Below are 18,832 nucleotides of genomic sequence, written 5' to 3'. Positions count from 1 at the left end.
CTATAAATGGAAAAGAAAGAAAGTTGCAATCTCTCAACAGTTCATTACTACATTAATTTGATTGTGGCTCAAGGATATCATTACTCTCACACTATTAACATATATTCCTAAGAGGGTTCATTGAATCCTTCGGATTTATTATAGTGCTTTTAACAAGTGATTGATTTACAATATCCTTGTAATACTATTTGCACATCAAACAAATTGCTTTTTAAACTTAAAAAAAATCATTAAATAAAAATTAAATTTAAAGATAAAAAATACTTAATTACTGAATTGACTAAATTAGATACTATTTTAAAGATTAAAAAATTATTAGTATTTAAGGTGATTTCTATTATTAATAAAAATTTATAAAATAATTTCTAAATTAGTATTTAAATTAGCTATAATAGTTTTAACTACTAATATTTTAATTTTTAAATTAGTCTATAAAAAACTAATAGAAACTAATTTAAAATATGAAGTAGTAAGTAGCTAAAACATTGACAGTTAATGGTTATATACCAAATTTAACTAATAAAAACTACTTTAAATATCAATAATTTTTTTAATTTATAAAATAGTCTCTCTTTTAGTTAAATAGTAACTACTTATTTTAGTCTCTAAAACTAGTTTTTATTTAATAATTTTTTTTATAATATTAGTATATGATCGTAATTTAAATTCCCTTTTACATAAACTTCTAAATTTTGATAACAACTCGTTTATATGTTATGCATACGAATTCACCTCCTCTCCCTCAAAAATTATAATTTTTAAATGTAGAGATTATCATAAAACACTACAAAATAATTATTAAATAAAAATTAATTTTAGAGATTAAAATAATTAGTTATTATATTCACTAAATTAGATACTATTTTATAAAGTAAAAAAATTATTGGTATTCAAATTAGTTTCTATTGTTAATAAAAATTTATAAATTAGTTTCCAATTTGGTATATGACTATTAATTAAGGTTTTAACTACTAACTATTTTATATTATAAATTAGTCTCTATAAGTCTTTTACAAAATTAATTTAGAATCTAAAATATTAGTAGCAAAACATTGGTAGTTAATCTAAATAACAATTTAGAAACTATTTTATAGATTTTTATTAATAAAAAACCACTTTATATACTAATATTTTTTTTTTCTAAAATAGTATTTAATTTAGTCAATATAGTGACTAATTTTTTTTTTCTTCTAAATTTATTATTATTTAATGTTTTTATTACTGTGGATTCTCACACTTATTTATTTATTGGTAAATCTTTTCTTGTGAGCATCTTATAGGATAATTTATGCTTACCACAACAATATAGTGTGTTTTTAAAGAATTTTTTTTGTTATTATTACAGAGTGGACTTTAAGCCTAACTCAACCCCATAAAACCGGCTCATAGGGTTGAGGTCTGCACCCATTTATATATTATGAAATGTCTTTATCTCTAGTCGATGTGGGATCTCCAACACACCCCCCTCCCGCCGAGAGTGATAGATAGAAGCTCGTGCGTGGGACTATATATTTTGGATGGTCCGATAGCGGCCCGATAGCGGGTGGCACGATAGGCCCAACACAAACACTCGTTAGGATAGGCTCGAAATGGCTCTGATACCATATTACGAAGTGGACTTTAAGCCTAACTCAACCCCATAAAACCGGCTCATAAGATTGAGGTTTGCACCCAATGAAAGACTCTAATCTCTAGTCGATGTGGGATCTCCAACAGTTATATTTTGTAAAAAAAATATAGAATATTTCTTGTTATTTAAAGAAAGAGGTAAAGATATATAGAATTCAGTAGATTGATCTTCAAAATTTGATTATTTGAGTAGCTTACAAATCCTCTTGTAATTTGTCGTTTTCCTTCTCATGCAAAATGAGTTATTTCTCCTTCACCATCATTCTCTAATGCTCCTTACAACCATGTCAAATCACACAACCTCAACCACCATAACCCCATTCACCTTAACTATGGAAGACTAGTATCTTAGACAAGTTAATTTTGACCAAATTAAGCATATAATGAGATTTTAATTCAATATTGAAAGATATAAATATATACAATTATTGAGGCATTGAAACATGACAAATAATAATAATTTGACTTGGCAACATACATAATTTCATTCTAAATTATAGATACATAAAATATTAAGAAAGAGAGAGATATAATTCATAACATAAGTCAACCAATTAAAAGAAAATTAGGTAGAGTGAAACCTCAAAAGATTAATAGGTTCTGAAATATCAGTGTTGTTAACTTTTTTTGAATGTTGTTATCGTAAGTTACAAAGTATATGGTTCGATAGTAATTATATATATACAATATATATAGTATAAGATAAATGTTTAATTAATATAATTAAAAATAAAGTATAACTAAAATTTTCAGCCTCATAATACATTTTTAATTATTTGATTTTTTTTCTTTTTCTTATTTTACTTTTTACCCTTGTCATTAACTCTATCTCTTTACCGTAAAATTCACAACTCAATATATATAATTAAAATAGCGCATCAGCCCATAACATAATTAATAATTAAGAATAAGATTAAAAGTTATCAGTGACTTGTATAAAAATAATTGAATTGAATTAAAATTTACTTAATAAAAGAATGCTTTGTTAATTTGTGAAAAGAATACTTAAACGAGATTAATTAAGATTGAAAGTAAAAAAACTATTTAATTGTACTTAGTATATTTAGTAAAATTTGATTAATTGGTCAAGAATTTAAAGTAGTATGTGCTATCAAAATAAACCAGTATAAAAATGTTGTGTAAAATTATCTATTTCATCTCTTTGTGCATTGTTATTTACGTATTTAAGATGATGAAGTTTTTAAAACTAGGTTTGTGAAAATATGAGTAGTTTGTTTGAAAAAAAACTAAACATATCTTATTCCAAAGCATAAAACAATATTTAGAAAAAACAATGAATTTTTTCAAAACACAATTCAATCCCCTTATTATATTCTTCTTATTTAAAAAAAAATTGTTGAAAGCATTTTATTAATTATTCAAATGAATTAAGTGTATAGGAAATTTTGTGAATACACAAGAAAATCATGAAATAGAAACCAATTTGTAGAAACCAAAATAATTTGCAATAGTAACTAAATAGAGACCATTTTAGAAACTAAAAAGAAATTTGGTTTCTAAATTAGTTTCTATTATTGTTAAATAGTTTCTAAATTGGTATCTAATTAGCAACCAAAGTTTTTCTACCAAATTTAGAAACTAAATAATTGGTAGTTAAAACTTTAGTTGCTAATTAGATACAAATTTAGAAACTATTTAACAATAATAGAAACTAATATAAACTAATTTAGAAACAATTTTTTTTTAGTTTCTAAAATGGTCTCTATTTTAGTTTCTATTGTAACTAATTATTTTAGTCTCTAAAAATTAGTTTCTATTTTATGATTTTCTTGTAGTGATAATAACTATATAAACATTTTCTACACTGTCATCTAACTATACAAGTTTACAAGGTAAACCCTTATTTTTATTTGGGTTTTTTTACTATGAAAATAATAATAATAATAATAATAATAAATTATATTTTGGTGTCATTTTTTTTCTATTTTTTGGTAAAGTAAATATGTAATGGAGAGATAATTGTATACTTTTAAAGTAAAATATATTAAATCATCATTTGTGTTATTCTGTAATAAATATTTACAATCGTATCTTGTTATTTAAAAAATTATAACAATTGAATGTTTATATCAAACAATTTAAAATGTTTACTATTCATATTTGTTAATGAAGTAATAGAAACTACATAAAGAATTAACAATAATGGCGAATCTCTTTCTAAACTCAAATTTGATTGGCTTAAGATATTAGTGCGAACCACTTTTATTAAACTCATAAATCATGGATGATGAGTTCATTTTCCTTTCTAAGTTGTTGTTTTGTCCCAACAAGAACAGAAAGAAAAGTTAAAATTTAGAACAAATCTTAGGAAAAATAAAAGGTGGATTTGGAAAAGTTTTTGATCAAAGCTTATCTGTTATCACAGCTGGTGATGAATGATGTCATATCAGTGAGTCTTTGTAACTATTATGAACACAGTTGATTAATGATCAGCATTTAATCATATCATAATAATAGTAATCATCATTTTTATTATTATTATCTCTGTGACCACAATGTCTTATCTGGTTCAAACTCTGAATCACTCTCATCTATTATGTGGTCTCTGCTTCTTGGTCTGACTTTTGCAAACAAGCTTCTTATGTAATGGATCATGCCTGCTTACTTGGCAATTCCACTGTGCTAATTACATGCTTGCTTCATGTCACAATCACCAACATTACAGCTGCATAATTGCAGACAAAAATGAACATAACAAGAATCAATTAAGGTTAATTGATTAATAATTAGGAGATTACACCATCAGATTCGAACACACCTTTCAACACACGTACTAGACACCAACACTTATATGACATTTATAAAATATGTGTAGTGAAGTGTGCAATTCAAAAAATATTGATTAGATTTCTAATAATTCTACCACCACTACAAGAAAATCATGAAATAGAAACCAATTTTTAGAAACCAAAATAATTAGTTACAATAGGAACTAAAATAGAGACCATTTTATAAACTAAAAGAAAAATTGGTTTCTAAATTAGTTTCTATTATTTTCTATTATTGTTAAATAGTTTCTAAATTGGTATCTAATTAACAACTAAAGTTTTAACTACCAATTATTTAGTTTCTAAATTTGGTAGCAAAAACTTTGGTTGCTAATTAGATACCAATTTAGAAACTATTTAATAATAATAGAAACTAATTTAGAAACTAATTTTTTTTTTAGTTTCTAAAATGGTTTCTAATTTAGTTACTATTGCAACTAATTATTTTGGTTTCTACAAATTGGTTTCTATTTCATGATTTCCTTGTAGTGCACAGTTGTAATACAATTTTAAAAAGAAGAAATACATTCATTTCTAAAAACTCAAATTTATTGTATAAATTTTTATTATGATTATAAATATAAAGAACAAATCTTTTTAAACCAGTCATGATAAATATCTTTCTGTTAAAGAAAAACTAAAACATATTTGTGCACATAAATTTTTATTGTCAATTTATATAATTTATAATTATATAATATATAGATCTGTATCTTCATGTCTTATATTTTAAAAATTATATATATTTTTTATATTTTAAAAATTATATATATTTTTGTATTTATATCCGTGTCGTATTATTATAACTATGAGTCTCTTTGTGTTACGTATATAACTTCACTATGAGATGCTAAAATGGAGAATGGGTTGGGCTTTCAATGTTATGTTATGTTATAGAACAAAACAGAAATGGGCACTAACTATCTATTAACTATTGCAAAATAGTTACCTAAAAATCCTACAACTATGGCTACTTCTTAATGTTGTGGCTTATGGGTCATCAAATATAGACCCCCTTTTGATATAAAGGGTCAAAATTATTTATTTTCTCCCATACTTTATGGAATGCAATTCATGTGAGAACTTGTACAACTTTCTCACTCAACCTGTCCAATCTCATGTCACCTTTTCAACATCCATGTCTATGACCTATCTAATTGAAAACTTTAAAAACCTAGATATTCATACATTTGACAAAATGAAAATGGTTATGTGTATTTCATCTTAGCTAGTTAGTTGTTTCTTTTCTGCTCTATCCTAATGGTTCTATCCCAAACCAAGATTCATACTAATCACAAGAAACATGTTTGAAATAAAGTTAGTATATTAGTATTTTGTTTTCACAAAATTGAGTTTCCAAGCCATGTTTACTTTTGAAACCAGTTTGGAATATATACTTAAAAACAAAAATCCACTTATCCTGATTAGAACAAAATCAAGTTATATTGCAGAAAACTTAATTATAGAAGATAATTATTTGTAGAGAAGATTTGCTCACTTTCCCATTCCCAATCATGCAAGATTTTTTTCTTTTACTTTTATTATAGTTTTTTCATATGAAAGTAGTGTAATTTTTTTCACAAATTAAAAGTTTGGATTTTTTTTCATGAAAATGGATAAATTTTACATCATTTAGATTATTTATAGTGAAAATCATACATGACTTATATGACGTCGGAGACGTCAATGTAAAATGATACAACTGAAGTCGTACCAATCATGTACGGCTTTATCTAAAGTTAATTTCAGATTTAATCAAAATAGTTAGGGTATCATATGACTTTTGTTTAATGAAATTGACTTTTGTTTAATGAAATTGACAAAGTCGTGCCGATAGAATACGACTTTCGATAGAGTCTTTACTAGTTTAAAATTGTATTCATGTACGATATTCACTCTAAAATCATTTCGAAAATTACGTACTAACTTATCAATTTTACCAAAAATCATAATTTACCGAAAAAATTGACACTACTTTTCTACTATTCTTTATTGAGTAAGTTTTTTTATATTAGCTTTGTCGACAAAGATATACCTACCACGTTTAACTCCACTACAAAAATCTAATTTGATATTGAGTTATTTTACTTTTCTCCTGTTGATTCTTGAACCAAGTTGACTGAGAGAAGATGATGAGTCACCATTTATCACCCTCTTGGTTGTTCAAGTTTAATACCATACCCAGATGTGGCAGAAAGTTATAAACATGTGTGTGAATAGTAAAATATTATAGAGGACTATTCTCATTGTTTGTATATTCTTCTCACTGAATTTTCATCCAGAAGAGAACCCAATGGAAGATTTATAATTAGGAGAAAGGAGAACCACATTGAATTCATTCTTATACCAAATCAGACATCATGGGACAATTGAAAACCAATAAAAAAAATGTGGGTGAGTTGTAAGATTCGTAGCAGTGTTTCAATCCTGGCCCACACTACAGCAACAACAACCTTAACATCAAATTTTGATTTGGGAGTATTTATGCTATATATCTATTGTTACTGTTCATGGAGGTAACCATGGAAAACAATATCACATAAATTCATCCATTTAATATATTGTTGATAAAATAATAAAATGTTTGTATTAAATATAATGGCTACAAAACTAAAATTACAATTAGGTCTTTAGAATATGTGGTATAAAGTAAGAATATTGCTGTTTTTATAATGCAATTTTTTTGTTATAATTATAATGGTCAAAATCATATTATTGTGGTTAGTAATAGTCTATGAGGTCGGACATGTCTCTTAAATTGTGTGTCAATGTCGGATACACGTATCGGGTGAAGTGTTTAATTTAAAAAAACATTTATTAGATTTATGTCAATTCTAACAATTCAAGCATTAATTTATATACATTAATTTTCTAAAAACTCAAAACTTATTATATAATTTTTTATTATAATTATAAAAATAAGTTACAAATCTTTTTGAAACCGTCATGAGAAATATCTTTTATGTTAGACATTATTATGCAACTTAACATCTCAGTTAGACTTACACTTCAAACAATCATCTGACAAAGAATACTTACAAATGCATAAAATCACTTAAATTTCATTTTAACGATTAACTTGTTACTTACAAACAAATACATAAAACCATTGGAGGGGACAAGAACATTGCTGTTCAAAGAACTAAAAGGAGATTTTATCCTATAACTCTTATTTTCTACCCTTGAAGAGAAAAAGGGAGATCTTTATTGATGCTAGTATAAAATATTATTTTTGGTCTAAGATCCCTTTAGCATCTGTATTTGGAACTCACTTTTTAACTGCAGACTTGTGTTTACAAAGACAAAATTCTCCTTCACACCTATTATTTTTATTAGCAACACTCGAATAAGTTTCTTATTAAGGGATGAAACTCCTTGTCCAATGTGCAAAAGGTGATATTACCTGCATAAAATATTAAGTTATAGAGTGCAATTCAAGAGAATTTGTTCTGACTTAAATAACATAGCCAATTTCAAGTTATTAAAGATTTTAAACTTAATCCAATTTCACAAAACTTTCTTACACTGTAATTTTGCATTCAATTATAAAAAATAAAATATTTTAATCTCTACTCGAATTAAAACACTATAATTTTGTCTTGAGTATGTGACCAGTAACTTGTAGTAATACACTGTAATATTTTTATTCTTCTAGAAATGAGGTAAGATGCTGAACAATGAACATGTCCACCTTTTACTGTTTCATGGGGCAGAGACCATGAAAAGTATATAGAAGCCATGATATGGAATTTGTAACAACAGTAGTAGTTTTTTCCTGTCTACAGAAAAAGCAACAAAGTTCATGTTGTTCACATTGACAAAATCCACAAAAAATATGTTGCACTGTATACTAGATTCAAACCATGTGTACTTATATATCTGGTGTAGGCTAATTTGCATACTCATAATAGCTCTCCTCTGCATATATATGCATGGTGTTTTGAGTTTTGATCAATGAGACTTGCCATGTCTACTCCTTCAAAGAGTATCATTTGTTACAGTGAAGAAGATAATGAACTTAGAAGAGGGTCATGGAGTGTTGAAGAGGACAATCTTCTTATCAATTACATTGCCAATCATGGAGAAGGGAGATGGAATTTGCTTGCTATAAGTTCAGGTAATCCAAGATAAGAATGAAAAAAACCTTGTTGGTGATACTCTATTTGGTATTTTTATACTCTTCTGAACAATTTGCATGCTAATTCTGATTACTTTCTTTATCTTTTGTGATGACTAATTTTTCTCAAAGGATTAAGGAGAACAGGAAAGAGTTGCAGATTAAGGTGGCTAAATTACCTAAAGCCAGATATTAAACGAGGCAATTTAACCTCAGAGGAGCAGCTTTTGATTTTTGAACTCCACTCAAAGTGGGGTAACAGGTGAATATCTCATAATTACTTGTCTTTGTGAAACTGTGTTTATTCAAAATTGTAATATCATAGGCCGAATCCGATGAAGAATTCGATGTTGATCTTGTTTTAAAGACACTTTATGCGTATCGAGAGAATTATGAGAATTCCGAAAAGTTAGTATATAAATAAAGGAAAACATTTACTATGAAGAAGGATTGAAAATAAGACCAGATACAAAGGTTTGAATGTATATATACTAGGAAAGTCTCTAAGAAGAAACAGACAACACAATAGGTTAAGAGCATACTTGTTCTTGATCTTAAAGGTTTCAGGTCGCCTACTAACTTGTTCAAAACAAAAAGCTTTTTATTATTCTTAAGAAAGAAGCAAAATGGGACACCATGTGCTATGCTAGTCAATTTCAAAATAACATCCTTTCTTTGGATTCTTATTCCCACTTTTGTGATACTTGTAGGTGGTCAAAAATTGCACAACAGCTGCCAGGCAGAACAGACAATGAAATAAAGAACTATTGGAGAACAAGGATTCAGAAACAAGCAAGATATGTGAAATTTGAGACACAGAGAACAACAAGATTTCTAGAATTTGTCAAGGGTCTACAGACGACAAGATATCTTCTTAAAGCACAAGAATCATCTCCTTCAGCCAAGTCACTCCAAGACCAAGAAATTCCTCTCCCTTCTGATGGTGGTTCTCATTATTCATCATTTGGGATTGGGGCAACACCAAAAACACAAATCACTTGCCAGGGAGGTCTCAGTCACTTGAATCAGCATGAACAGAACTCAGACTCTGTACACAACAATGGTTCAAGCATTTCCAATTCAGAATCAGTAAATATGCAAAATATGAGTCAGCATTTGGGGTGCACTACAAATCAATTTCAGGCCTTAGATAACTATGATTTTGGCATCTGTTCATATGATTGTTACAACTTAGATAACAATGCCTATGACATGGATTCCTTCAACCTAACAGCCACAGTGATTGGTTGCCAAATATCAGAAACCAAGTGGCTAAATATGGAATCTGAATGTAGCACAAGGAATAATGATGAATTTTGACAATTTAGGAACATACAAAGATGAAGATTTAGATTTTAGAGAACTCTTTCAGAACCACTCACAAACTATCTTTTATATGTAGTGCTTGTTATTAGATAGATAATCAATTGTTGAATAACTTAGCTACCAATGTAAATGTTAAGAATTTTATAATTTATGGTATATCTAGATATGTTTCTTTTTTAAATTAATACAAAAAATGAAAATGTGAGTGTAAAACCATGACACTATCAAAGATTTCATAAATATGCTTGAAGTGCAGCCACAACCAACTTTGATTGAACATATTATTTCATCGAGAAGAAAGTGAAAATTTGCAAAAACTGAGAAACGTTTATTCTTGAAATATATTCTTTTATTAAAAAAATAGAAACAACTGGAAGGTATTTTTTCATATTCTTCTTTTCTGTCAGCTTATTTAACATTTTCCTTAATTCATATGTTGTTTGATGAATCTATTTATATTTAAATGATTTTTATTTTTAAAAATAAATCAGTAATAAAATTTAGGTACGTTTTTTAGAAACTATATACAAGTGTAATACTTTCTCTTAAAAATCAATTACATTAATCATAAAATTCTATTACTAAGTTAATAGTATATAATCGTGTATAATATATACAATAATTACACATAATTTGATAATTATAATTTTTTAATAAATAGTTTAATATTCTTTTAAATAAATCATAAAGAAAAAAGTGTATGCAGCTACGAAATTATTCCAGTTTAACTAATATTATTGAATTTAAATTTTAAATATATAATTATATTAAATATTTCAAAAAAATATAATTATCTCTCCTAAGCAAATTTGAAATCTATAAAAAAAAAACTCCACTCAAAATCAACCCACTACTTATCTTATGAAGAAAAAAAAAATCATACCATGTAACTTTTGCCTTGCTTAACCTAATTTCATAAAAGGAAATTTAAAAGTTACATTAATTCCGCAAATATATTACTGAAATTAAAAAACATAAAATTTTATTTACATTAAAAAAAATTAAAAAGAAAATGTGTTAATCGAACGGCCAGGATACACAGTTTCTATCACGGAATCACAACCGTCCATGTGTGCTAAACACCCGATCTGAGTCGTTCATTCAATCTTTATAAAGTAAATTTAATCACTCTTGTTAGGGTTTCACTGCAGCGAAAACAGAGCAGGGACTCACTCTTTTGCAGCGGCACTCGGTGGCTTTCATCTTCTTTGGGTGAGGTAGGATTCTGACACCCTTTTAGAATTTGAGTCACTCTACAAATTCTTCACCAAAATCAACGGAGAGAGGAATACAAGTTCTCATTTTTAGGTTTTTGTGAAAAATTTGTTCATTTGCGTAATGGCTGCTATGGAAATTTGATCGATGATTCTGTTTTGCTTTGTTCTGAGATTCTGTTTTTTTTTTTTTTTTATATTTGTATTTCTTCTAATTAGATTCAGAAACATGTTTCACCTTTAGCATTATCTGGCAGTGATAATAATCGTTGGTTTCTCCGAGTTTGATCATCTGTAACCTCACAAGTGACAGGAATCTCAGTCTTAATTGTTGTGTCACACTTTTTTGTAAACTATTAGGTGCTGTAACTTCTAGCGTTGTTTTATTTATTTATAGGTTTATAGATAGAGTTCTTCTCGTCTTCATGATACACTGTCTCAATGGGAGAAGTGTAACCATTGAACTTTCTGACCAATGTATAAGTTTTAAAATCGGTAAATGACGCTGAGTGAGAAAAAAATGGAAGATTGTTGTGTTGTTATCTTCACAGTGCTGAGAGTGTTTGGCTTATTCGTGCTCAATATGTTCTGTAATCTGGACAGTTTGTTGATGAAAAATGATGAGATGTGACTGGGATTAAAAAGTTGTTTCTTCATTATTTAGACCAGTGTGGTATCTGATACAGGTTTAATTAGTATATTCGTTGATGATTAGACTGTGTTTGTTGTCAGATGTTTATGTGTTAAACTTTCATTTTATAAATCTAATCTACAGTATTTATCTAATTCCGTTGTTTGTTTACAGTTGTCAAGATGTACACATCAAGGAAGAAAATCCACAAAGATAAGGATGCTGAGCCAACTGAATTTGAGGAGTCAGTTGGACAGGTTTATTTTTGGTTCTTTACACTGTTGTTGTTGCTGTATGCTGGAGCCCAATAATCAGTTTCAAGTGCAATGATTAACGCATTGTTCATAAATTGTTGTTGCAGGCATTCTTTGATCTTGAAAATACTAACAATGAGCTGAAAAGTGATCTGAAAGATTTATACATAAATTCAGCCGTGTAAGAATATGTTTTAATGGTTGTTTGTGGGAAGATAATGAAATTTTTGCTTGTCTCTTGACTATCATTTTTCATAATCTACAGCCAGATAGATGTTTCTGGGAACCGCAAGGCTGTGGTTATCCATGTCCCCTACAGATTAAGGAAAGGATTCAGGAAGATCCATGTCAGGCTTGTGAGAGAACTTGAGAAAAAATTTAGCGGGAAGGTAGGCAGAGTCTTGTCCCTTTTGTTATACGTATGGATTCAATAGATTGGAAATTATTCTTGTTATCCTTAACATCTGTTGTGTCTTTCACTTTCTATTCTTTTCAGTATCTCTTAATTCTCCTTGGTCTGTAGTTGAGTTTCTCTTTATATGCAACTGTTTTAAAGTTACTGTGATGACTTAATAAAATTAGCCATGAAAATCATCTATCCTTTTGAGGCTTCTGTAGTTCATGTACTTTTTTAAAAGGTGTGATACTTCTTTTGTTATATGTTAATGACCTTTAATCTTGTACTGTAGGATGTAGTCCTGATTGCCACCCGTAGGATATTGAGGCCACCAAAGAAAGGTTCAGCTGTTCAGCGTCCACGCAGCCGCACACTCACTGCTGTGCATGAGGCAATGCTGGAGGACATTGTATTACCTGCTGAGATTGTTGGAAAGCGGGTTAGGTATAGAATTGATGGTTCCAAGATTATGAAGGTACAGTTTATACCCAAAGAACTTCCTAAGTTACTCTTATTGTGTGTTTAATAATCATATCTAAGTTAACCATGCTACTGTGAGCATATGAATGTAATATCAGAAAATAAATACTTATGCTTAAATTGCTCTTGTCTGCATAGGTGTTTTTGGACCCCAAGGAGAGAAACAACACTGAATACAAGTTGGAAACTTTTGCTGCAGTATACAGGAAGTTTTCAGGCAAAGATGTTGTATTTGAATATCCTACAACCGAGGCTTAGGTTCCATTTGTAGGCTTTGGAATTTGTTTCTGAATTACATTACATATGCTGGATGCTGGTTTTGTTGAGTTGGTTTTATTTCCGAATATCCTTTAGGGATTTTAGAAAATACTGTTTCCTGGTTTATCAATGTAGAATTTCATATATTTTCTTATAACATCCAAATGTGATTCCCTTATTTCTACTATTTGTCAATCGATGTTTGGTTCTTTGCCTAAAGGTTACTGATGGTTTATTTTGGATAATTTTCTTTATAAATGCATATTGAAGAGAATAAGCAAGAAAAACAAAGTTTAATCTATTCTATTTTTATATGTAAATTAAAAATAAGCTATATATAATTTAGTTTTAACATGTAAATCTTATTTGTTAATTATAAACCCAGAATTGATATTTTAAACATTTAGTGTAATAATGTTAGTGTAAGGATGAGAATGTGGTGAATATCGGTTAGATAATGTAAATTTTCAAAGTAAAAAATTGTTTCAATTCTTTTGAATAGCGGGGTATATTTGTATGATGTTAAATATTATCTGAATAGTTAAAGAAAATAAAGATTTTATAAAAAAATGATTTAATATGAAAAACACATTTTCCATGTTTCGTATTGTTGAATATTTAATAACATATAATTAGGTATAAATTTCAATTCTTTTCAAGATTCCACATCGATTAAATTAGTTAAAGTGTCACATGAGCCCTTAAATTTTCCATAACAACCGAAGATCCTCATGCTTGTTATCAAATTATTCTCTAGCCATATAAAAACTCTGTACAAGAGTACATGCAGCAAAGCAAAAGGCCTCAATCCTTATATACTATTAAATATACCAAACTATTTCTCTTTTCTTTAGACCAAGCATATCTCCAAATAATTGTTCTAATCCTTTCGATATGTAAAGATTATTGAAGTGAAATTTATCCTTTCAAAAAAAATATGGTCAAGAATCATATCAACTATGCTGAATTTTGTTTGTCATCAAACCATTTCTCTGTTAAGGTAACTACAATAATACAAAAAGAATACCCTTCAATAAATAGAGCTTCTATTGCACCCTATACAATATGGATGGAGGTCATCTGCCTTCATCAAAAGAAGAGGTAGATATAGAATTTCTAGAATAATCCTCTATAAAACTACCACTACCACCTGAGGCCCTGGTAGTATTACTAGGATTGGTATTGGTCAAAGCAGTAGATGTAGTTGTAGTCCAATGTCCTGCACGACCTTGAATTCCTGGTTTACCTGGTCTTGGCAAAGTGAAGGAATCACTTGAGAGCATGAGATGAACAGCATTCATGTCAGGTCTTTCAATTATGCTTGATTGGCAGCACAACAAACCTAGCTGAATGCACATTGCTGCCTCGTCACCATTGTATTTACCGAGAGTTGAATCAATCAATTCCATTATCCTCCCTCCTTGATAAAGCGACCATGCCTGCAGAATTCAATGAAGAAAATGCACAAGTGTGAATGAAATGGTCACTTTATTTTTCTTAATGATTGGTTTGAGTTTATGGTTTGAAATTCATGTTAATTCCCTTTGACCACATAAGTCAAATAACAGGGACTAAAATATACATATCATGGTTCCATAAAATGCATGTTCTGTTGTCCAGTTTCATATGTTAGATCTCACCAAAAATGGTTTCATGTTAGATGCTCTATGATGTCATTTCAATGCAAAAAAATTACTGTTTACCAGCAAAGACATAAACCAAATTATATATGATTGCAGACGATCAACGAGGTCTTTTTTGTGTATGCAATAGTCAGACTGAGGTTAGAACACTTACAACCCATAACAAGTGGTTTCCAATGACATCGGATCTTACTACATAATCAAGAAATAGCAAAGCTGGCAAACAAATCAACGTCAAATGAAATATGATCACAATCACAATCACTTCCCCGACAAAAGTTGGTAAACCGAATAGTGGTTTATCAAGAAGAAAAAGTAGGGATTAATGGTTGGCATGTGACCTTTATCCATGCCTCAAACTCTTTTGAAATTTGCACCCTGATTATGGAACAAGTTTTTGCGAAATAAATTTTAACACAGGAGTGTTCTAGTGCACAAGACTCCACTATTATGGATTGAAGGTAGAAGGGTTAAAACTATGCAATCTTTATAGGTGGAGAGCCTAATTTTTTACTAGACTTGTGACCATCCCAGTTTACATTACACCTAGGTTCACCTTTAAACAGCTATACATGGTAACAGAGAAAACACTTGTGGAAGCAGTTGTGTCGCAGAATTAATTCAGAAGCATGCTTGTTTGGGTAACCTTAACATATATAAGTGAATATCAAGAACAAGCATCATTACTAATGTAATGACACAGCAGTTTTCCATTTTATTAATCCTCAGCACAAGCTTAGAAAATATGCATTTTTCTTGGTAAAAAATATGTAAGTTAGTTAATTTATAACAAGAATCTAAGTTCATGAGCATAAGTTGTCCATACTAAATTTGCATAAATGTCTGCCATCTGATCAACTTACATAGCTCAAGAGATCTGCTTTTTCTGGCCCAAGTCGCATATCTTGGTTTTTTCTCCCACTAACTATTTCCAAGACCAGAACTCCATAACTGAAAACATCCGTCTTCACTGACAGATATCCTCGCAATGCATATTCAGGAGCCATGTAACCACTGCATTCATCAAATATAAAGTGTTAGGATACGAACACCTGAATAACAAACACCAAGAAGGGAAGAGTCTACTCACTGTGTACCGGAAATCTTAAATGTCTGCACGTGAGAGTCTTCCCCAGGAAACAGCCTTGCCAAACCAAAGTCTGAAATTTTCGGAACTAACTTGTCATCCAATAATATGTTACTAGCTTTAATGTCCCTGTGTATAATTCTTTCTGGGGCCTCTTCATGCAGGTAGAGAAGTCCTCTTGCCACACCAGTAACTATTCTGAATCGTTTTGCCCAGTCCAAAGATGAAGACTTCCTCTTATCTGAAAAAATTTTTGTCTTACAACTTTTGTCAATCATTTTCCACAAGCAACCACAAAACAGAAGTAAATAAATAGGCGAAGAAACATCTTTTCTCAATACCAAACAGAAAGTGATCAAGGCTTTTGTTAGGTAGATACTCATAGACAAGCATCTTTTCAGGCCCTTCTGCACAACAACCAAGTAATGTAACCAAGTTCTTGTGCTGAATTCTGAGTAATAGCATGACTTCGTTGGTGAATTCTTTAACTCCTTGTCTAGATTCCAATGACAGCTTCTTAACCGCTACTTCTTGACCATTTGGCATCATTCCCTGCACAAAGCATGCATGATATAATCAATTACATAAACCGTCCTTCTCAAAAAAATTGGAAAAAGGGTATAGTTAGAAATTGAATTGAAATAATACTTCAGTAATCTTACTGATTAATTTGCTTCCTAATTAAGCAAAAATCGTCGTTTTAGTTTCTAAATTTATCAAACGACCAGAGTCATTTTATCCCTGAAATTTCAACAATTAGGACCACTGTCTCATGACTGATCTTTGGTCATCCAGTGACCAAAATCTAAAACGACACTTTTATAAGAATTCATAATTTTTAAGAATTTAACTAGAACTAGAAAGCAATCAAACTGAAAACACTTTTTATAATCATAAATTACTATGGTTTGTGAATTAGCTTTTTTGTCCGAGAGGCATAACCTGGAGAGAAAATTAATTACTAGAAATTTTTGGTTAGAGAATACATTTGAAGATGAAATTTGGTAAATCACTTGTATTTTGGTTTGTGAATTCTATTTTTATTCTCAAGATTCTATAAATTAGTAACTATTTTAATTCCTTGGTCCCACGTGTGCCAACAAGATCTTCTTCCATAGTTAATAGAGATTTTAATACTTGAAAATTACAATTATATCAATTTAATTTTTAAATTTTTGTAATTGTGTGACTTAATTTTTATACAGGTTGCAATTTGTTGATCAGGCTTGTGACTGAGCCACCAAAATCGTAATTTGAGAATTGGAATCAGGGAACTAAAATCACAAATCTACTATACCAGAAAATCTAGTTGTTATTAAAATGGCAAGAACCAAGAACAAAATGTGCAAATTTGATTTTGGTGAGGCAACTAATTAGGTATTGAAATTTGAAGAGGAGAAAGGGGAATGGTACCTTGAAGACAGGACCAAAGCCTCCATGACCAAGCTGGTTGAGGCTGCTGAAGAAGTTGGTAGCGAGTTGGAGAGTGTGGAGGTCGAAGATCAGGTCCAAGGAGTCCCCCGGCTCGGTGGGATCGTCGTGGTGGTCGCCGCCGGCGTCGGAGGTTGCGCCGCCCTTCCTGAAACATGGGCACAACCAGGAGAATAAGGTCATGAGGACAACGTTGTTAAGCACGATTTCCGAGGTGGCAGCACTGACTATTCAGTTGACTATGTTGTTCTGTCAGTCTTCTCAAACCAATGTTTCAGGTCTTCCTTCCGCAACCCCTCTCTGTCTTATTGTTATATTATTTATATAAAAAAAAAACTTATATATATATATATAGTTATTGTTAAGTGAAATAAATGTTCTTGTAATCTTTTTTTTACTAGAGTATATATTTAGGTTAGAAATAATGGTTTCTAATTTTAGAAAATATTGTATTCAAATGATTTCTTTTGTCTTTTTATATGTTAAGATAGTTTCTTTTCATTTCCTTACCATTACAATAATAATATCTGTCTACACTTTTATGATCGAAAATGATTTATCTATACTTCAATAAAATTTAAAACTCCACAAAACTCAACAATTTATCATTTTAACTGTATGGTTATCTGAACATACAAATTTTAATTTTAATAATGTAATTTTCATTTATTTATAAATAGGATGAAAGGAAAAGAAATATAATAATTTCGTAAAAACTTAATTGTAACGTTGCAGGTCTGCGATTTTATGATAGCAGTTGTCGTAATTGAATAATTAGTCTTTTTTTAATGATAATAATATTGAGTCAGTCAAACACGGCAATTTCCCTCAATTGTCTTCCAACATTAACGCATTTATTTCATAAACAACACAAAAAAAGCAAAAAAAAAAACATGAAAGAAAAGTGGGGCCATTATCATGCAATTTCATTTTGAAATGATCATAATAGGTTATATCCAAAAAATTTACAGCAATAAATAAATAATTAGAATAATCGAGTTTACTAAGCACAGAAATTAATAAAGAAGTCACCAATAACATGATTTTAGTTCTAAAATTCTGATATGTTAAAATCATGTTCATTAAAACATAATTTTGATTTGTTTAATTATCTGCTAATTAGGTGAAGTTGGGCTCTTTCTTTAAAAGAGGAAGTGGTGTAAATGAAACACAATGAAAAATTAAACAACAAAAATTGTACACACTTTTGTTAATTAATTTTGTAGTGTTTTATGTACATTACTTTTTTTTAGGTTTGTGTGTCTGATTTATTTAATAAATTTAAATTTAATAAAAAAAACAAGTGGTTTGCTAAAAAACATGAAAATTGTTATTTAATATTTTATTTATTTATAAGAATATTTTTAACAAATACAAAACAAAATAACAAAATTCTACCACTTTAGTTCACCTATGCCTGAAACAAATTAAAGAAAAGTAATGTAGATGAAACACAGTTTCACTCCAAAAATAATCAACATAACTCAATTACTATCATGTATAAGTTTTGTTTAATTTTGTATTTAAGTTATGCTTATGTACACAAAATACGACTTATTATTTATTGTTGTAAAGT

At 29.2% G+C, this 18,832-nt stretch overlaps 3 protein-coding genes across 4 annotated transcripts; 2 read left to right on the top strand and 1 right to left on the bottom strand.

Moving 5' to 3' along the window:
* The first annotated feature begins 8,372 nt into the window (after window positions 1-8,372).
* LOC137838908 (transcription factor MYB62-like) lies at window positions 8,373-9,855 on the top strand. The gene is made up of 3 exons (XM_068648117.1): window positions 8,373-8,535; window positions 8,668-8,797; window positions 9,246-9,855. The coding sequence occupies exons 1-3, from the start codon at window positions 8,373-8,375 to the stop codon at window positions 9,853-9,855; spliced, it is 903 nt and encodes a 300-aa protein (XP_068504218.1).
* Window positions 9,856-10,956: 1,101 nt separating this feature from the next.
* Window positions 10,957-13,273, top strand: LOC137838008 (small ribosomal subunit protein eS7-like). Of its 2 annotated transcripts, none has more exons than XM_068647207.1 (6): window positions 10,957-11,078; window positions 11,881-11,963; window positions 12,068-12,141; window positions 12,226-12,349; window positions 12,650-12,832; window positions 12,976-13,273. In XM_068647207.1, the coding sequence occupies exons 2-6, from the start codon at window positions 11,889-11,891 to the stop codon at window positions 13,093-13,095; spliced, it is 576 nt and encodes a 191-aa protein (XP_068503308.1). In that variant the 5' UTR covers window positions 10,957-11,078; window positions 11,881-11,888; the 3' UTR covers window positions 13,096-13,273. The 2 variants fall into 2 exon arrangements, with proteins under 2 accessions (XP_068503308.1, XP_068503309.1); XM_068647208.1 differs by having other exon boundaries at window positions 10,998-11,073.
* A 746-nt stretch (window positions 13,274-14,019) lies between these two features.
* Window positions 14,020-17,563, bottom strand: LOC137838007 (cysteine-rich receptor-like protein kinase 44). Its single transcript, XM_068647206.1, has 5 exons — window positions 17,239-17,563; window positions 16,167-16,377; window positions 15,829-16,066; window positions 15,602-15,752; window positions 14,020-14,534 (listed from the first exon to the last, which is right to left on the bottom strand). Exons 1-5 carry the CDS (start codon window positions 17,437-17,439, stop codon window positions 14,172-14,174), a joined length of 1,164 nt encoding a protein of 387 aa, XP_068503307.1. The 5' UTR covers window positions 17,440-17,563; the 3' UTR covers window positions 14,020-14,171.
* Between the last annotated feature and the right edge of the window lie 1,269 nt (window positions 17,564-18,832).

The sequence above is a fragment of the Phaseolus vulgaris genome, chromosome 4 (assembly GCF_000499845.2).
Source record: "Phaseolus vulgaris cultivar G19833 chromosome 4, P. vulgaris v2.0, whole genome shotgun sequence".
NCBI lineage: Eukaryota > Viridiplantae > Streptophyta > Magnoliopsida > Fabales > Fabaceae > Phaseolus > Phaseolus vulgaris.
Note: the sequence above shows the minus strand (reverse complement) of the source record. Positions and strands in the feature narration are given on the sequence as shown.